At 47.1% G+C, this 20,473-nt stretch overlaps 1 protein-coding gene across 1 annotated transcript in view; it reads right to left on the bottom strand.

The window, feature by feature from the left end:
• The window catches only part of LOC144610662 (adhesion G protein-coupled receptor E3-like), a gene marked incomplete at its 5' end in the record, with an annotated part of 92,805 nt that overhangs the window by 29,447 nt on the left and 42,885 nt on the right, over positions 1–20,473 (bottom strand). The window contains 3 exons of the mRNA XM_078429531.1: positions 10,212–10,331; positions 19,046–19,223; positions 20,400–20,437. Of these exons, the coding sequence (XP_078285657.1) occupies positions 10,212–10,331; positions 19,046–19,223; positions 20,400–20,437 (336 nt within the window). The remainder of the gene's footprint in view (positions 1–10,211; positions 10,332–19,045; positions 19,224–20,399; positions 20,438–20,473) is intronic.

Genomic DNA, 20,473 nt, shown 5'->3' with positions numbered 1-20,473 from the left:
TCTTATCGAAACGTATAAGATTATTAAGGGGTTGGACACGTTAGAGGCAGGAAACATGTTCCCAATGTTGGGGGAGTCCAGAACAAGGGGCCACAGTTTAAGAATAAGGGGTAGGCCATTTAGAACTGAGATGAGGAAAAACTTTTTCAGTCAGAGAGTTGTGATTCTGTGGAATTCTCTGCCTCAGAAAGCAGTGGAGGGTAACACTGAAATGGCAGAAGAGTGAACAAGGAACTGTTCCTTGAACAAGGAAATGGCAGAAGAGTTCTGTGGAATTCTCTGAATGCATTCAAGAGAGAGCTGGATAGAGCTCTTAAGGATAGTGGAGTCAGGGGGTATGGGGAGAAGGCAGGAACTGGGTACTGATTGAGAATGATCAGCCATGATCACATTGAATGGCGGTGCTGGCTCGAAGGGCCAAATGGCCTCCTCCTGCACCTATTGTCTATTGTCTAAAGCTCACAAAGGGATAGGAAAGTATGGCCAAGTGTAATAGGGATCGATGTGAAGGGTGAGATGAGATGAGTATATGAATGCGTGAAGTATAGGAGGTAAAGTAGATGAGCTTGAGGCTCAGTTAGAGGTTGGTAGATACGACATTGTGGGGATTACAGAGACGTGGCTGCAGGAGGATCGGGCCTGGGAACTTAATATTCAGGGTTATACATCCTATAGAAAGGACAGGCAGGTGAGCAGAGGCGGTGGGGTAGCTCTGCTGGTGAGGGATGAAATTCAGTCCCTTGCGAGGGAAGACATAGGGACTGATGAGGTAGAGTCACTGTGGATTGAGTTGAGGAATTGTAAAGGCAAGAAGACACTAATTGGTGTTATCTACAGACCCCCAAATAGTAGCCCGGATGTAGGGTGTAAGATGCAACAGGAGTTAAAACTGGCATGTAAGACAGGTAATGCCACTGTGGTGATGGGGGATTTCAATATGCAGGTAGACTGGGAAAATCAGGTTGGTTCTGGACCCCAAGAAAGAGAGTTTGTAGAGTGCCTCCGAGATGGATTCTTAGAGCAGCTTGTAATGGAGCCTACCAGAGAAAAGGCAATTCTGGATTTAGTGTTGTCCAATGAACCAGATTTGATAAGAGAACTCGAGGTAAAGGAACCGCTTGGAGGTAGTGATCATAATATGATTAGTTTTAATCTGCAATTTGAGAAGGAGAAGGTTAAATCGGAAGTGTCAGTGTTGCAGTTGAACAAAGGGGACTATGAAGGCATGAGAGAGGAGCTGGCCAAGGTAGACTGGAAAGGGATCCTAGCAGGATTGACGGTGGAACAGCAATGGCAGGAATTTCTGGGCATAATCCGGAAGACGCAGGATCATTTCATTCCAAAAAGGAAGAAAGATTGTAAGGGGAGTAGGAGGCAACCGTGGCTGACAAGGGAAGTTAGGGATGGAATAAAACTAAAAGAAAAGATGTATAACACAGCAAAGAATAGCCGGAAGCCAGAGGATTGGGAAACTTTCATAGGACAACAGAAGGTGGCGCAGCGGTAGAGTTGCTGCCTTACAGCGAATGCAGCGCCGGAGACTCAGGTTCGATCCCAACTACGGGCGCCGTCTGTACGGAGTTTGTACGTTCTCCCCGTGACCTGCGTGGGTTTTCTCCGAGATCTTCGGTTTCCTCCCACACTCCAAAGATGTACAGGTTTGTAGGTTAATTGACTGGGCAAATGTAAAAACAAATTGTCCCTAGTGTGTGTAGGATAGTGTTAATGTGTGGGGATAGCTGGTCCGCACGGACTTGTTGGGCCGAAGGGCCTGTTTCCGCGCTGTATCTCTAAATCTAAATCTAAACATCTAAGGTAACAAAACGGGCAATACGGGCTGAAAAGATGAAGTACGAGGGGAAGCTGGCCAAGAATATAAAGAAGGACAGTAAAAGCTTCTTTAGATATGTTTAGAGAAAAAGAGTAGCAAAGTCAAATGTGGGTCCCTTGAAGGCAGACACGGGTGAAATTATTATGGATAACAAGGAAATGGCAGAAGAGTTCAACAGGTACTTCGGATCTGTCTTCACTAAGGAAGACACAAACAATCTCCCAGATGTACTGGAGGACAGAGGATCTAGGGGGGTAGAGGAACTGAAAGAAATTTTCATTGGGCGAGAAATAGTATTGGGTAGACTAATGGGACTGAAGGATGATAAATCCCCTGGGCCTGATGGTCTGCATCCCAGGATCCTCAGGGAGGTGGCTCTAGAAATAGTGGATGCATTGGTGATCATTTTCCAATGTTCAATAGATTCGGGATCAGTTCCTGTAGATTGGAGGATAGCTAATGTTATCCCACTTTTCAAGAAAGGAGCGAGAGAGAAAACGGGGAATTACAGACCAGTTAGCCTGACTTCGGTGGTGGGAAAGATGCTGGAGTCAATTATTAAAGAGGTAATAACAGTGCATTTGGATAGCAGTAAAAGGATAAGTCCACGTCAGCATGGATTTATCAAAGGGAAATCATGCTTGACTAATCATCTGGAATTTTTTGAGGACGTGACAAGTAAAATGGATGAAGGAGAGCCAGTGGATGTAGTGAAACTAGACTTTCAGAAAGCCTTTGATAAGGTCCTGCACAGGAGATTGGTGACTAAAATTAGAACACATGGTATTGGGGATAGGGTGTTGACATGGATAGAAAATTGGTTGGCAGACAGGAAGCAAAGAGTAGGAGTAAACGGGTCCTTTTCAGAATGGCAGGCAATGGCGAGTAGAGTGCCACAAGGCTCGGTGTTGGGGCCACAACTGTTTACCATATATATTAATGGTTTGGAAGAGGGAATTAGAAGCAACACTAGCAAGTTTGCGGATGACACAATGCTGGGTGGCAGTGTAAACTGTGAAGAGGATGCTAGAAGGTTGCAGGGTGACCTGGACAGGTTGAGTGAGTGGGCAGATGAGTGGCAGATGCAGTATAATATAGATAAATGTGGTTATCCACTTTGGCGGCAGAAACAAGGAGGCAGATCATTATCTCTTTGGAGTTAGGTTAGGTAAGGGGGAGGTGCAGCGAGACCTGGGTGTCCTTGTACACCAGTCACTGAAAGTTGGCGTGCAGGTACAGCAGGCAGTGAAGAAAGCTAATGGAATGTTGGCCTTCATAACAAGAGGATTTCAGTATAGGAGTAAAGAGGTTCTTCTGCAGTTGTATAGGGCCCTGGTAAGACCACATCTGGAGTATTGTGTACAGTTTAAGTCTCCTAATTTGAGGAAGGACATCCTTGTAATTGAGGCAGTGCAGCGTAGGTTCATGAGATTGGTCCCTGGGATGGCGGGACTGACATATGAGGAAAGATTGAAAAGACTAGGCTTGTATTCACTGGAGTTTAGAAGGATGAGAGGGGATATTATAGAAACATATAAAATTATAAAAGGACTGGACAAGCTAGATGCAGGAAAAATGTTCCCAATGTTGGGCGAGTCCAGAACCAGGGGCACAGTCTTAGAATAAAGAGGAGGCCATTTAAAACTGAGGTGAGAAAAAACTTTTCCACCCAGAATTGTGAATTTGCGGAATTCTCTGCCACAGAGGGCAGTGGAAGCCAAATCACTGGACGGATTTAAGAGAGAGTTAGATAGAGCTCTAGGGGCTAGTGGAATCAAGGGATATGGGGAGAAGGCAGGCACGGGTTATTGATTGGGGACGATCAGGCATGATCACAATGAATGGCAGTGCTGGCTCGAAGGGCCGAATGGCCTCCTCCTGCACCTATTTTCTATGCTTCTATGAGACCATCCCTGTTGGTTCATGGTGGTGGTGGCAATATCGTAAACTATGCAGCCCTGTTGAAGCTGCTTCCATAGTGTTTGATCAAATTGATTGAAAGATACCGCATGGAAACAGGTCCTGTGGCCCATCAAGTCCTCTCCAACCATCGATCACATGTTCAACTAGGTCTATATTATCCCATTTGCACATCCATTACATCCATTCGGGTCAATTTACAGTCCAATGAACCTACAAACCAGCTCGTCTTTGGGATGTGGGTGGAAACTAGAGCACCCGGAGCAAACCTCTGTGGAGAATGTGCAAACTCCACACAGACAGCACCCAAGGACAAGATCAAACCCGGGTCTCTGGCGTGGTGACGCAGTAGTTCTACCAGCTGCACCATTTTACTGCCCACATGACTGCAGTGGGGAGAAGTTCTCAGACTTAGACCCAGTGATGAAGCATTGCTTAATTCACTGACGGTTATTCCCAAGCCAGGAGGGGGTGTAATTTAGACAGGGACAGAAGTTGTCATGTTCCCATGTGCTGGAAACTCTTGTGCTTCTTGGTGGTAAATGCCATGGGGTTGGAGCAGCCTGGGTGAGTAACTGATGAATGATACTCAAAGTCACTTGGCACCAATGATGGAGAAAGTAAGTGTTCAGTATGATAGGTGGGATACTAATCAAGGGGATTGCTTCATTGTGGATGGTGCTGAACTCTTGAGAGATGTTGGCCATGTATTTGTCCACATTCCTGACATCCCATGTAGATGGTGAAAAGGCTTTGTGGTGTCCAGAGCTGATGCAGATGGCAGAAGATGTCCAGCCGTGCGGTGTGACTGGAGACAGCCATGACCTGGCATTTGTGGAGTGTCATGTGACACTGAATGTTGTCTCCACCTTGCTGCCTGCAGCCACGGGACACTTCATTTGCTGAGGAGTTGTCACAGGAATGGAACATTATACATCCAGCAACAAACATTTCAACCTCTGACCTCCTAATGGAAGCAGCTGAGATGGTTGTGCTGAGGATACTGCCATGAGCCACTCCTGCAGTGATGACCCTGGGGTGGGGTTATTGACCTCCAATGACCAAAGCTACCTCCCCACGAGCGAGATTTGACTCCATCCATTGGAGTGTTTTCCCTTTGATGCACACTGACCTGGTTTACCAGATGCTGCTTAACGCCACACACCATCAAATACTGCTTTGTTGCCAGGGCCACTCGCTAGAGGCCTCTTTGGTCCATACTTGGGTTTGTGAATCCCAAAGTGGGAATCAGCTCGTGGGTGATTGATGAAAGCACTGTCTATGTCTCCTCGCATCACTCTGATGATGAATCAGCTCGTGGGTGATTGATGAAAGCACTGCCTATGTCTCCACGCATCACTTTGATGATGATCACGCAACAAGTAACTGCATTCATTTGTCTGTGAATGGACATCACCTGGGCAATTCACCCCACTGTAGGGTAGATACCAATACTAGACCTGCACTGGAACTGGTTCACTATAGGCACAGCTTGTTTCAGAGAGCAGCTCTTTAATACTACAGCAAGGATGTTATCTGATCATCCAAACTTCACTGTGTCCAATGCTTACAGCCGTTTCCTTATCAGCTCAAGTGAACTGAATTGGTTGAAGATCAGCTTCTGAGAGACTGGAGATCTCAGGAGGAACTAAGATACATCAGTCACTGGTTTCTTCTAACTGGGTCTGGTGCAAAGCTTCAGCGTTGCCTTCAGCATTCAATTCATGAGCATCATGAGCACACTCGGTGTGGTAGGGATGTTGATCTCCAGAAAGATCCACTATGAGACTACTTGACCCGGTCTTCAGCATGGTATAACTTTGCAGTTTCATTAGTCTAGCACCTCATTCCTGGGTAGATCAGGTGCAGTTGCCCTGCCTGAGCCAACGTTGACTCCTTGGTTGGAGAGAATTAATCAAGTGAGGGTGTATGGGCCATATGGTTACAGATGGTGCTGGTGAATGTCTATGCCATTGAAGTCCCACCGTGCCTCATGTTGCACAACTTGGAGCTGCCAGATGGGCCCTGACTCTCTATTATATAGAAATTACCAATGCTTCACAAAAGTTGGTTTAGTTTAGCTTAGTTTAGTGATACAGAGTGGAAACAGGCCCTACGGCCCACCGAGTTCATGCTGACCCACGATCAGTGGTACGCTAGTTCAATCCTACACACTAGGGACAATTCACAGAAGCCAATTATCCTACAAACCTACACGTCTTTGGAATGTGGGAGGAAACCAGCGTACCCAGAGAAAACCCACGTGGTCACAGGGAGAACGTACTCAATCTGTACAAACAGCACGCATTGTCAGGATTGAACACAGGTCTCTGGCACTGCAAGGCAACCACTCTATCACTGCGCCACTGTGCCGGGCAGTTGATATCATATCATATCATATCATATATACAGCCGGAAACAGGCCTTTTCGGCCCACAAGGACCGTGTAGGTCACTTGTACCAATGCTGTTGTGGACAGGTAAATAAGGTGGGGGACAAGGTTTATCCTTCATGTCGATTTGTTCACGATTCAGAGACACAATCTAGCAGCAACATCCCTCTGGACCTGACCAGTCACAGCCTTCTTAGACAGGAACTTCTGAGGCTGGTGACTTAGATACATTGATACATAGACATAGACAATAGGTGCAGGAGGAGGCCATTCGGCCCTTCGAGCCAGCGCCGCCATTCAATATGATCATGGCTGATCATCCACGATCAGTAACCCATTCCTGCCTTCTCCCCATACCTCTTGATTCACCTTGCCCTAAGAGCTCTATCTAACTCTCTTTTGAATGCATCAAGTCAATCGGCCTCCACTGCCTTCTGAGGCAAAGAATTCCACAAGTTCACAACTCTCTATGTGAAAAGGTTTTTCCTCATCTGAGTTCTAAATGACCTATCCCTTATTCTTAAACTGTGGTCCCGGTTCTAGCCTACCGCCTGAAGAAATTTCTTCTCATTCCTGCCCTGACTGGATGATCTCTTATTTTGAAAATAATACTGATGTACAGTACGGTGGTGCAGCTGGTCAAGTTGCTGCCTCACAGCGCCAGAGACCCGGGTTCGATCCTGACTCCGGCTGCTGTCTGTGTGGAGTTTGTCCGTTCTCCCTGTGAGTGTGTGGGTTTTCTCTGGGTGCTCTTGCTTCCCAAAGATATGCAAGTTTGTAGGTTTCTAGCTTGTAGTTTACTGCTGAGGGTGGTGGTGGTGGAGGCAGATACCACGATGGCATTTAAGAGACTTTTGGCTAGGCACATGGATATGCAGGGAATGGAGGGATATGAATTATGTGCAGACAGATAAATGTCTTGGCATTATGTTCAGCACAGAGATTGTGGGCCAAGGGGCCTCTCTTGTGTTGTGCTGTTCTATGTTCTATGTTAATTGATCTTCTTACATCGCCCCCGGTGTGTAGGGAGTGGATGCAAAAGTTGGATAACATAAAACTAATGTGAATGGATAAACCAATGGTTAGTGTGAACTTGGTGTGCTGAAGGACCTGTTTCAATCAATCAATCAATCAGGTTTGGATATTTGAGATTGAAATGGATTTGATTTCTGTCAACAGGGAGGCCAAACATAGAATATAGTTACTGTCGGGGAGACACAGTGGTCAAAATAGGACTGACCAACTCAAGCTCTCAACATCAAACCAAGTAACAGCATGGGGATTTATGTGCTCAGTAAAGACAACTTCTGATGGTCTGTTCTAAATCTAGCAATGCAGAAAGCTGTATTTGTGGCATTATTACTGCCTCTATTTTTGTAATATCAAACATCCTCCTTGCTGGAATTTTTTTTGTTATTTATATTAAAGTCTTTTTTTTACATGTAGAACATCAATTTCCCTCAACACTCTCCTTCGCCTGGCAGAGCTGGTCCTTACTCTTAATAACTTCTCCTTCAACTCCTTCCACTTCCTCCAAATCCAAGGCGTAGCCTGGGCTCCAGCTATGCCTGCCTCTGTTGGAACGTTGAACCATCTTGTTCCAGGCGTACACTGGTCCTATCCCCTAGGCTACATTGATGACTACATCGATGCTACCTCCTGCACAAATACTGCACTCTCCCACTCCTGCACCCATGACTTCAGTAACTTTACTACTAATTTCCATTCTGCACTCAAATTTACTTGGACCATCTCTGACATTTCCCTACCGTGTCTTGATCTCACCGATTCCATCACAGGAGATAGACTATTGACTAACATTTATTATAAACCCACTGACTCCCACAGCTATCTAGACTACACTTCTTCTCACCCTGTTTCATAGAAAATAGGTGCAGGAGGAGGCCATTCGACCCTACGAGCCAGCACTGCCATTCATTGTGATCATGGCTGATCGTCCACAATCAGTAACCCGTGCCTGCCTTCTCCCCATATCCCTTGATTTCACTAGCCCCTAGAGCTCTATCTAACTCTCTTAAATCCATCCAGTGATTTGGCTTCCATTGCCCTCTGTGGCAGAGAAATGCACAAATTCACAACTCTCTGGGTGAAAAAGTTTCTTCTCACCTTAGTTTTAAATGGCCTCCCCTTTATTTTAAGACTGTGGCCCCTGGTTCTGGACTCGCCCAACAATGGGAACATTTTTCCTGCATCTAGCTTGTCTAGTCATTTTATAATTTTATATGTTTCTATAAGATCCCCATCTAAACTCCAGTGAATACAAGCCTAGAGCTTCCTGTAGAGATTCTATCCCCTACTCCCAATTCCTCCATCTACGCCGCATCTGTGCCCAAGATGAGGTGTTCCATACCAAGAGATCTGAGATGTCCTCATTCTTTAGGGAATGGGGCTTCCTCTCTTCAATCATTGATGAGGCCCTCACTAGGGTCTCCTCCATATCCCGCAGCTCCGCTCTTGCTCCCCCCCTCCCAGTCACACCAGGGACAGAGCCCCTCTAGTCCTCACTTTTCACCCCATCACCCATCACATATACAGCACATAATCCTCCAGCATTTTCACCACCTCCAACGTGATCCCACCACTAGCCACATCTTCCCATCTCCACCACTTTCTGCTCTCCCCAGGCACCATTCCCTCCGCAACTCCCTGGTTAAATTGTCCCTTCCCACCCAAACCATCCCCTCCCCAGGTAACTTGCCCTGCAGGAGAAGCAACACCTGTCCCTATATCTCCCCCCTCGAGTCCGTCCAAGGACCCTAACAGTCTTTTCAGGTGAGGCAGAGGTTCACTTGTACCTCCTCCAACCTCATCTACTGCATCCGCTGTTCCAGGTGTGGACTCCTATATATCGACGAGACCAAGAACAGAATCGGTGATCGTTTCGCTGAACATCTCCGCTCAGTCCTCCTAAACCTACCTGATCTCCCGGTTCTTAAACACTTTAACTCCCGCTCCCATTCCATCACTGACCTTTCTGTCCTGGGCCTCCTCCATTGTCAGAATGAGGTCCAGTGCAAATGAGAGGAACAAAAACTCATATTTCGCTTGGGCAGATTACACCCCAGTGATATGGATTTTAACTTCTCTAACTTCAAGTACCCTTTGCCTTCCCTCCCTCTCCATATCTCCCCCTTTCCCAGTTCTCCGACTAGTCTGATTGCCCTTGTGTACATTTGATCTCTGTTTGCTTTGTTGTTACCTTCTCCTAGCTAACAATGATCTATTCTACATTGTCCTTGATCTCCACCACCTTTGTCTCCTTTTCACATTTTACATTTCCTTATCTTTGTATCTCCCTCTCCCCTGATTCAGTCTGAAGAAGGCTCTCAACCCAAAATGTCACCTATTCTTTCTATCCAGAGATGCTGCCTGTCCTGCTGAGTTACTCCAGCATTTTGTGTCTATCTTTGGTTTAAACCAGCTTCTGCAGTTTCTTCCGACAACATCCAGATTGTCTCCAATCTGATCTATTCCCATATTAACCATTTCATAGAGTCATATAGTACGGACACAAGCCCTTTGGTCCATCTTCCCATACTGAACAAGAAGCCTGATCTAAGATAGTCCCATTTGCCCACACTTGGTCCATATCCCTCTCAACTTGTTCTATCCAGGTACCTGTCCAAGTCTCCGTTAAATGTTGTTAATCTACTTGCCTCAAGTACCTTCTCTGGCACTTCATTCCATAGACTCACCACTCCTCTTTGTGAAAAGGGTGCTCCGCAGGTTCCTGTAGAATCATCCCCTTCTCACCTTAAACCTATGTCCCCTGGGTAAAAGGACCTGGGTAAAAGGGTTTGTTTCCGAAATCTCCTAAACCTGTCCTTCTCCATCACAAAAGATGCTCCATAATATCAGGATATTATTGATGTGTAATGAAGCATTTATATTGTGCACTCTCTTTCCCATTGTCTGGAATTTCTCCCCATGCATTTGGAGAAAACAAAGAGCCTGTCGAACAAAGGAAACTACATCAAAAGTAGTATTTTAGCTTATCATGGGATGGCAAAAAGCCATGAATAGGGTTGACGCCAAGCTTGGACTTACCAAAATTCTCTTTCCCTGCCACGGTCTCCCAGCCAATGTCCAGGCTGTTTTTGGCAGTGGATAACTTTGATCTGTTATCCTTTGGGATTGTGCTGTTCCGAATTGCTTGCATGAAGATTTCTTTGCAAATGGAGAGACAGGAAAGTCAGCAGCAGCATTACAAACAGGGAATAAAATGACACACAGCATCAACAATTTGTCATTCATTTGTATACTCTTTGGCCGTGAGTCTATGTGCCCTGTGAGTAAAGTGTGAGTCTATGGCTGCGAGTCTATGTACCCTGTGAGTAAAGTGTGAGTCTTTGGCTGTGAGTCTATGTGCCCTGTGAGTAAAGTGTGAGTCTTTGGCCCAGAGGCTATGTGCCCTGTGAGTAAAGTGTGAGTCTTTGGCCCACAGTCTATGTGCCCTGTGAGTAAAGTGTGAGTCTTTGGCTGTGAGTCTATGTGCCCTGTGAGTAAAGTGTCAGTCTTTGGCTGCAAGTCTATGTGCCCTGTGAGTAAAGTGTCAGTCTTTGGCTGTGAGTCTATGTACCCTTTGAGTAAAGTTTGAGTCTATGGCTGCTAGTCTTCGGGGAGGAGGCGGAGGGAGGACGCCACACCAAACGCTGGAGAGGGTGACACGCAAGAAGGAAATGTCACGCACGCTGATTCCGTGTGATGCTTGCAGGATGTGGGAGGTCAGGGGCACTGCTGGTGCCTCTGGCTGTTACAAGTGTGAGAAGTGTATCCAGGTACAGCTCCTGAAAGACCGTGTTGGGGAACTGGAGAAGCAAGTGGATGAGCTCAGGTTTGTCTGAGAAACTGAGTAATTCCTGGACAAGTCGTACAGTGAGATTGTTACACCGAAGGTACTGGAAGAGAAAAGGTGGATGACGGTGAGAAAGGGATTGAAACTTGGAGTGTAAAGGTCCCCGGGCGATGTGCCTCTTGAGAACAGGTTCACCCACTTGGAAGCTGTCGGGGAAGAAGATATTGCCACACTGAGTGGCAGACTGGCCTGCGAAGCAAAAAGTGCTATTGAACCAAAACCAGAGGCCGACATCAGGCAACGCTGTGGTAGTAGGAGACTCCATTGTGAGAGGCTCGGACAGGGGTTTCTGCGGCAACAGACTGGATTCGAGGATGGTGTGCTGCCTCCCTGGTGCCAGGATCCAGGATGTCACGGACAGAGTGCAGAAAATCCTCAAGGGCGAAGGTGAACAGCTGGAAGTGGTAGTGCATGTTGGCACAAACGATGTTGGAAAGAAGGGGATGAATATTCTGCAGCGTGACTTTAGAGAGCTCGGAAAAATGCTGAAAAGCAGGACCTCCAGTATGGTTATCTCCGGTTTGCTTCCAGTTCCTCGTGCTGGCGAGAGCAGGAACAGGGAGATACAGGTCCTGAATGTGTGGTTGAGGAACTGGTGCAGGGGGGGGTGGAGGACCAGCATTCTGGCGGGCAGGTTTGACACTGTTACACGGGTGGTTTTAAACTAAATGGGGGGGGTGTCAAATGGGATAGTCAAGGATGGAGTTAATGGGAAAGAGAGTAAAGGGATAGTTAATGATCTCAGAATTAACGGGAAAGAAAGCTCACAAAGGGATAGGAGAGTATGGCCAAGTGTAATGGGGATCGATGTGAAGGATGAGATGAGTAAGGAACTAAAAGTATTGTATATGAATGTGTGAAGTATAAGAAGTAAAGTAGTTGAGCTTGAGGCTCAGTTAAAGGTTGGTAGATATGACATTGTGGGGATTACAGAGACGTGGCTGCAGGAGGATCGGGCCTGGGAACTTAATATTCAGGGTTATACATCCTATAGAAAGGACAGGCAGGTGGGCAGAGGGGGTGGGGTAGCTCTGCTGGTGAGGGATGAAATTCAGTCCCTTGCAAGGGAGGACTGATGAGGTAGAGTCACTGTGAGTTCAGTTGAGGAATTGTAAAGGCAAGAAGACACTAATTGGTGTTATCTACAGACTGCCAAATAGTAGCCCGGATGTTGGGTGTAAGATGCAGCAGGAGTTAAAACTGGCATATAAGACAGGTAATGCCACTGTGGTGATGGGGGATTTCAATATGCAGGTAGACTGGGAAAATCAGGTTGGTTCTGGACCCCAAGAAAGAGAGTTTGTAGAGTGCCTCCGAGATGGATTCTTAGAGCAGCTTGTAATGGAGCCGACCAGAGAAAAGGCAATTCTGGATTTAGTGTTGTCCAATAAACCAGATTTGATTAAAAAAAAGAACTCGCTTGGAGGTAGTGATCATAATATGATTAGTTTTAATCTGCAATTTGAGAAGGAGAAGGTTAAATCGGAAGTGTCAGTGTTGCAGTTGAATAAAGTCGACTATGAAGGGATGAGAGAGGAGCTGGCCAAGGTAGACTGGAAAGGGATCCTAGTAGGATTGACGGTGGAACAGCAATGGCAGGAATTTCTGGGCATTATATGGAAGACGCAGGATCATTTCATTCCAAAATGGAAGAAAGATTCTAAGGGGAGTAGGAGGCAACCATGGCAAAAATATAACGAAGGACAATAAAGGCTTCTTTATATATGTTAAGAGTAAAAGAGTAGCAAAGTCAAATGTGGGTCCGTTGGATGCAGACATGGGTGAAATTATTATGGGTAACAAGGAAATGGCAGAAGAGTTGAACAGGTACTTCGGATCTGTCTTCACTAAGGAAGACACAAACAATCTCCCAGATGTACTGGAGGACAGAGGATCTAGGGGGGTAGAGGAACAATAGACAATAGGTGCAGGAGCCCTTCGAGCCAGCACCGCCATTCAATGTGATCATGGCTGATCACTCTCAATCAGTACCCCGTTCCTGCCTTCTCCCCATACCCCCTCACTCCGCTATCCTTAAGAGCTCTATCCAGCTCTCTCTTGAAAGCATCCAACGAACTGGCCTCCACTGCCTTCTGAGGCAGAGAATTCCACACCTTCACCACTCTCTGACTGAAAAAGTTCTTCCTCATCTCTGTTCTAAATGGCCTACCCCTTATTCTTAAACTGTGGCCCCTTGTTCTGGACTCCCCCAACATTGGGAACATGTTTCCTGCCTCTAATGCGTCCAATCCCCTAATTATCTTATATGTTTCAATAAGATCCCCACTCATCCTTCTAAATTCCAGTGTATACAAGCCTAATTGCTCCAGCCTTTCAACATACGACAGTCCCGCCATTCCGGGAATTAACCTAGTGAACCTACGCTGCACGCCCTCAATAGCAAGAATATCCTTCCTCAAATTTGGAGACCAAAACTGCACACAGTACTCCAGGTGCGGTCTCACTAGGGCCCTGTACAACTGCAGAAGGACCTCTTTGCTCCTATACTCAACTCCTCTTGTTATGAAGGCCAACATTCCATTGGCTTTCTTCACTGCCTGCTGTACCTGCATGCTTCCTTTCATTGACTGATGCACTAGGACACCCAGATCTCGTTGAACATCCCCTCTTCCTAACTTGACACCATTCAGATAATAATCTGCCTTTCTATTCTTACTTCCAAAGTGAATAACCTCACACTTATCTACATTAAACTGCATCTGCCATGTATCCGCCCACTCACACAACCTGTCCAAGTCACCCTGCAGCCTTATTGCATCTTCCTCACAATTCACACTACCCCCCAGCTTAGTATCATCTGCAAATTTGCTAATGGTACTTTTAATCCCTTCATCTAAGTCATTAATGTATATCGTAAATAGCTGGGGTCCCAGCACCGAACCTTGCGGTACCCCACTGGTCACTGCCTGCCATTCCGAAAGGGACCCATTTATCCCCACTCTTTGCTTTCTGTCTGTCAACCAATTTTCTATCCATGTCTCTATCCAAGAAATTTTCATTAGGTGAGAAATAGTATTGGGTAGACTAATGGGACTGAAGGATGATAAATCCCCTGGGCCTGATGGTCTGCATCCCAGGGTCCTCAGGGAGATGGCTCTAGAAATAGTGGACGTATTGGTGATCATTTTCCAATGTTCAATAGATTCAGGAGCAGTTCCTGTGGATTGGAGGATAGCTAATGTTATCCCACTTTTCAAGAAACGAACGAGAGAGAAAATGGGGAATTACAGGCAAGTTAGCCTGTAACTTGAGTAAAGAGGTTCTTCTGCAGTTGTATATGGCCCTGTATTGGAGTATTGTGTACAGCTTTGGTCTCCTAATTTGAGGAAGGACATCCTTGTAATTGAGGCAGTGCAGCGTAGGTTCACGAGATTGATCCCTGGATTGGCGGGACTGTCATATGAGGAAAGATTGAAAAGACTAGGCTTGTATGCACTGGAGTTTAGAAGGATGAGAGGGGATCTTATAGAAACATAAAATTATAAAAGGACTGGACAAGCTAGATGCAGGAAAAATGTTCCCAATGTTGGGCGAGTCCAGAACCAGGGGCCACAGTCTTAGAATAAAGGGGAAGCCATTTAAAACTGTGAGAAGAAACCTTTTCACCCAGAGAGTTGTGAATTTGTGGATTTCTCTGCCACAGAGGGCAGTGGAGGCCAAGACACTGGATGGATTTAAAAGAGAGTTAGATAGAGCTCTAGGGGCTAGTGGAATCAAGGGATATGGGGAGAAGGCAGGTACGGGTTATTGATTGTGGACGATCAGCCATGATCACAATGAATGGCGGTGCTGGCTCGAAGGGCCGAATGGCCTACTCCTGCGCCTATTTTCTATGTTTCTATGTTTCTATGACCACCTTAACTCCCTGCGACTTGACCTTCAAGGAATCATGCACCTGTACTCCTAGATCCTAGATGGCTTCCCCTTTATTCTAAGACTGTGGCCCCTGGTTCTGGACTTGCCCAACATTGGGAACATGTTTCCTGCATCTAGCTTGTCCAGTCCTTTTATAATTTTATGTTTCTATAAGATCCCCTCTCATCCTTCTAAACTCCAGTACATACAGGTCCACGGATGATGCGGTCTCCCAGGTTCTACACACCGCTCTCTCTCATCTGGACAACCAGGGGGGCTATGTGAGGATGCTGTTCATTGACTTTAGTTCAGCATTCAACACAATAGTCCCCAGCAGACTGGTTGAAAAGCTGCTGGAACTGGGGCTTAGCACCCCTCTGTGTGCCTGGGTCCTGGACTTTCTCACCGCCAGGCCCCAAGTGGTCAGGATGGGGGAACACACATCTAGCTCCCTCACCCTGAACATAGGATCCCCCCAGGGTTGCGTCCTTAGCCCCCTACTGTACTCCCTGTACACACATGACTGTGTGGCCTGGTTCAGCTCAAACTCCATCATCAAGTTTGCTGATGACACTGTGGTGGTGGGCCGGATCTCCAACAACGATGAGAAGGCCTACCGGGAGGAGGTGGCTGATCTGGCACTCTGGTGTCAGGACAATAGCCTCCTCTTGAATGTCACTAAAACGAAGGAGCTGATTGTGGACTTCAGAAGGGCTAAACATCCAAGTACGTACATGCCACTGGAGATAAATGGGTCTACTGTGGATAGGGTGAGCAGTTTTAAATACTTGGGAGTCCGCATCATAGAGGATCTGACGTGGGCAACGCACATTGCCGCACTGGTGGGTAAGGCAAAGCAACGCCTTTACCACCTTAGAAAACTGAGGAAATTCAGAGTGTCTCTGAGGATCCTTCATTGCTTCTGGGGCTGTAGAGAGCATCCTGTCCGGCAACATTACAGTCTGGTTTGGGAACAGCTCTGCCCAGGACAGGATGGCCCTGCAGAGAGTAGTGCGTTCGGCTGAACGCACCATGGGAACTACACTCGTCCCCCTGCAGGACCTATACATCAGGAGGTGCAGATCCAGAGCAAGCAAGATCATGAGGGACCCCTGCCACCCCAGTAACGGACTGTTCCAGCTGCTACGATCAGGCAAACGCCTCCGCTGTCACGCTGTGAAAACGGAGAGGATGAGACGGAGTTTCTTCCCACCGGCCATCAGGACTGTCAACTTTTATAACCCCAGAGACTAAATTTTTGTCTACACTATAGTAACTTATTAACTTTATTTATATGCTGTAACTGTAATTCTTTTTTGTGCACAACCCGCAGGCATTGCCACTTTCATTTCACTGCACATCGTGTATGTGTATGTGACAAATAAATTTGACTTGACTTGACTTGACTTGAGATCCTTCTGCTCTACAACACTACCCAGAGGCCTACCATTTACTGTGTGGGCCCTGCCCTTGTGAGACGTCCCAAAATGCAACACCTCACATTTCTCTGTATTAAATTCCATCACCTGTTCCTCTGCCCACCTGGCCAATCGATCCAGATCCTGCTGCAATCTTTCATAACCATCTTCACCATCTGCAAATCCACTCACTTCTGTATCATCAGCAAACTTGCTCATCTTGTCCTGTATGTTCTCATCCAAATCATTGATGTAGATGACAAACAGTAATGGGCCCAGCACCGAACCCTGAAGCACACCACTAGTCACAGGCCTCCAGTCCGAGAAGCAACCTTCCACTATCACCCACTGCTTCCTTCCATGGAGCCAGTTTTCTATCCATTCAGCTATCTCTCCTTGGATCCCATGTGATCGAACCTTCCAGAGCAGCCTACCATGCGGAACCTTGTCGAATGCCTTACTGAAGTCCATGTACACATCTATTTCCTCTGCCTTTTCTTTGTCGCACCTGACCATCAAGGTTGAGCATTTATTCACAAAATGCTGGAGTAACTCAGCAGGTCGGGCAGCATCTCAGGAGAGAAGGAATGGGTGACGCTTCGGGTCGAGACCCTTCTTCAGACTGATGTCAGGGGGGCGGGACAAAGGAAGGAAATAGGTGGAGACAGGAAGATAGATGGAGATCTGAGAAGGGGGAGAGGAAGAGAGGGACAGAGGAACTATCTAAAGTGGGAGAAGTCAATGTTCATACCACTGGGCTGCAAGCTGCCCGGGCGAAATATGAGGTGCTGTTCCTCCAATTTCCGGTGGGCCTCACTATGGCACTGGGGGTGGCCCATGACAGAAAGGTCAGACTGGGAATGGGAGGGGGAGTTGAAGTGCTCGGCCACCGGGAGACCAGTTTGGCCAACGCGGACTGAGCGCAGGTGTTGAGCGAAGCGATCGCCGAGCCTGCGCTTGGTTTCGCCAATGTAAATAAGTTGACATCTGGAGCAGCGGATGCAATAGATGAGGTTGGAGGAGGTGCAGGTGAACCTCTGTCTCACCTGGAAATACTTTTTGGGTCCTTGGATGGAGTTGAGGGGGGAGGTAAACGGACAGGTGTTGCATCTCGTGCGGTTACAGGGGAAAGTGCCCGGCGATGGGGTGGTTTGGGTAGGAAGGGACGAGTTGAACAGGGAGTTATGAAGGGAATGGTCTCTGCAGAACGCAGAGAGGGGAGGGGATGGGAAGATATGGCCAGTGGTGGGGTCCCGTTTTCGGTGACGGAAATGTTGGAGGATGATTTGTTGGATCTGCTGGCTGGTGGGGTGGAAGGTGAGAACGAGGGGGATTCTGTCCTTGTTACGAATGGGAGGAGGGGGAGCAAGAGCGGAGCTGCGGGATGTAGAAGAGACCCTAGTGAGAGCCTCATCTATAATGGAAGAGGGGAAGCCCCGTTTCCTGAAGAATGAGGACATCTCTGACGCCCTAGTGTGGAACACCTCATCCCGGGCGCAGATGCGGCGTAGGTTGAGCAGGTGAGGAAGGAGCTGAGTAGACTTCTCTGGCAAAGCCACGGGTCCTGATGGTGTCAACCCTAGGGTTCTCAAGGCGTGTGCCAGCCAGTTGTGCGGAGTATTCCATATCTTCAACCTGAGCCTGAGCCTGGAGAGGGTTCCTGTGATGTGGAGACATCCTGCCTGGTTCCTGTACAAAGAGAACATGCCCCAGCTCCTCCAATGACTACAGACCAGTGGCACTGACCTCACACATTATGAAGTCCCTGGGGAGGCTGGTGCTCCCTCACCTGTGACCCCTGGTTAAACCCTACCTGGACCCCCTGCAGTTCACTTACCAAACACAGGTGGGGGTTGAGGACACCATCATCCACCTGCTACATCGTTCCAATGCTCAGCTGGATAGGCCGGGCAGCATTGTGAGAGTCATGTTTTTTGACTTCGCCAGTGCTTTAAACACCATCCAGCCTGCACAGCTAGGGAGCAAACTGACGAAGATGTGGGTGGATGCCCCATTGGTGTCCTGGATCACCAACTACCTGACTGGATGACCACAGTATGTCAGGCTACAGAACTGTGTCTCATCAGGAAGGCTGGCTCTGCCCTGGGGGTGGAGTTGGATTCATGGGAGGTGGTCTTGGAGGGGAGGATGCTCCTCAAACTGTGGAGCATCCTGGACAATACAGCTCACCCCCTCCATGACACACTGGCCATCCTGAGGGGCACCTTCAGCAACAGACTGGTTGCACCAAGATGCAGCACTGAACGTCACAGGAGATCCTTCTTCCCTATGGCTGTCAATCAATCTGTACAACTCCTCCCCCTTCTGTCATGGGGTCGACTGAGACTGACTACCGCCCCCCCTCTCCCCAATCATTTCCACTCGTCACTTTAATTTCATGTTTCATGTATTTTGTGTTTTATGACTGTTGGCAGATCAATTTCCCTCCTGGGATAAATAAAGTTCTATTGTATCATATCAGACCACCGCTTTTTGTAACTTCCTATGTTCCTGGGTGTTTGAGTTACAGGACCAGGCAGTGATGCCATCAGTCAACATTGACACGTTACCCATGAGAAAGAACATTGGTTCCTGATGTCCACCAGTTTCCTCCCTCACTGCCAGACATAAACAGTTTCAATGGCTGGTGGTAACAACTGTGTATCTGAAACCAATGGCTAAAACAGAACTTTATTCAATACTGCTAGAAAAATACAAGATTATTACATTACCCAAGGTATTAGAAGAGAAGTTTGCCTTTTGTTGGTGATGTAAATTCCGGGCAGATGCTAATGTGTAATCTTCCATGATTTCCAGGAAATTGGAAACCAACTTGGAGAATTCTGTTGAACCTGTCATGCAAAGCTTTGACAAACTCATGGTGAAAACCTCAGCAAATGAATGAATATCCTGTTGGGATAGAGATAGTGCCTTTATCACCACTTGATCAACCTTCAAGCATCTGTGAACATGCACTTTATCCATTCCTCTGCACCGATCCATATCCTTCAATTTATTGCATATTCTCTTACTCATTTGCAATCATCTCCCTCCTTCCATCCAATGTACAAGCATAGAAACGCTGGTCAGTGTGGACTTGGCAGGCTGGACCAGTTTCCACACTGTATCTCTAAAGTCTAAAATAACAGGCACTTTGGCCCAATTTGTTCATGCTGACCAAGATGCCCCATCTAAGCTCGTCCCATTAATGTACATTTGACCCTTTCCAGTCTGTGTACCAATCCAAATGTCTTTTAAATGTTGTTATTGCGCCTCTCTCAATTATTTCCTCTTACAGCTTATTCTGTATATGTATCACCCCCTATATATGAAGATGTTGCCCCTCAGGTTCCTATTAAATCCTTTCCCTCTCATCATGGTTCTCTAGTTCTTAATTCCTCAGCCCTGGGGAGAAAGAACTGTGTGCATTCACCCTATCTATATCCCTGATGATTTTATACACCTCTGTAAGATTACCTCTCAGTCTCCCACACTCCCTGCCTGCCCAATCTCCCCCTACAGCACACGCCCTCAATTTCCAGCAACATCTGCAGAGACCACTCCCTCCGCAATCCTTGGTTTCCTCATCCCGTCCCACCTAAACCGCACCATCCTCAGGTACATTCCCCAGCAAATGCAAGAGATGTAACACTTGGCCTATACCTCCTCGCTCACCTCCATTCAAGGATACCAGCTGTGCTTTCAGGTGAGTTGCATCCCCTCTAAACTCATCTACTGCATTCAGCATTACATTACAGGTGTCCAGCGAGACCAGGTGTAGACAAAGTGATTATTTCGCTGAACACCTTCACTCGGTCTGCCAAGACCGACTGGATCTCCCAGCTGTTAACCATTTTAACTCCACTTCCCATTCTCGTACCAGCCTTTCTGCCCTGGGCCTCCTGCATTGTCAGAATAAGGCCACACTCAAACTGGAGCAACAACACTTCAAATACTGCTTGGGTAGTTTGCAACTCAACAGTAAAAACATTGAATTCTCCAATTCATAGTAACAACCCAAATGATTTTTTCTTCCTCCCACCTTTCCTGACCCCAGTACGCACCTACGGAAAAACATGAGCTTACCACAACAGATGAACTCTTTGGGCGAAGATTTGTCAAATCTGTGAAGAGAACAGAAAATAGTTGAAAAAAGACCC

The sequence above is a fragment of the Rhinoraja longicauda genome, chromosome 37 (genome assembly GCF_053455715.1).
Source record: "Rhinoraja longicauda isolate Sanriku21f chromosome 37, sRhiLon1.1, whole genome shotgun sequence".
Classification (NCBI taxonomy): Eukaryota; Metazoa; Chordata; class Chondrichthyes; order Rajiformes; family Arhynchobatidae; genus Rhinoraja; species Rhinoraja longicauda.
This window is presented reverse-complemented; position numbering and strand designations above follow the sequence as displayed.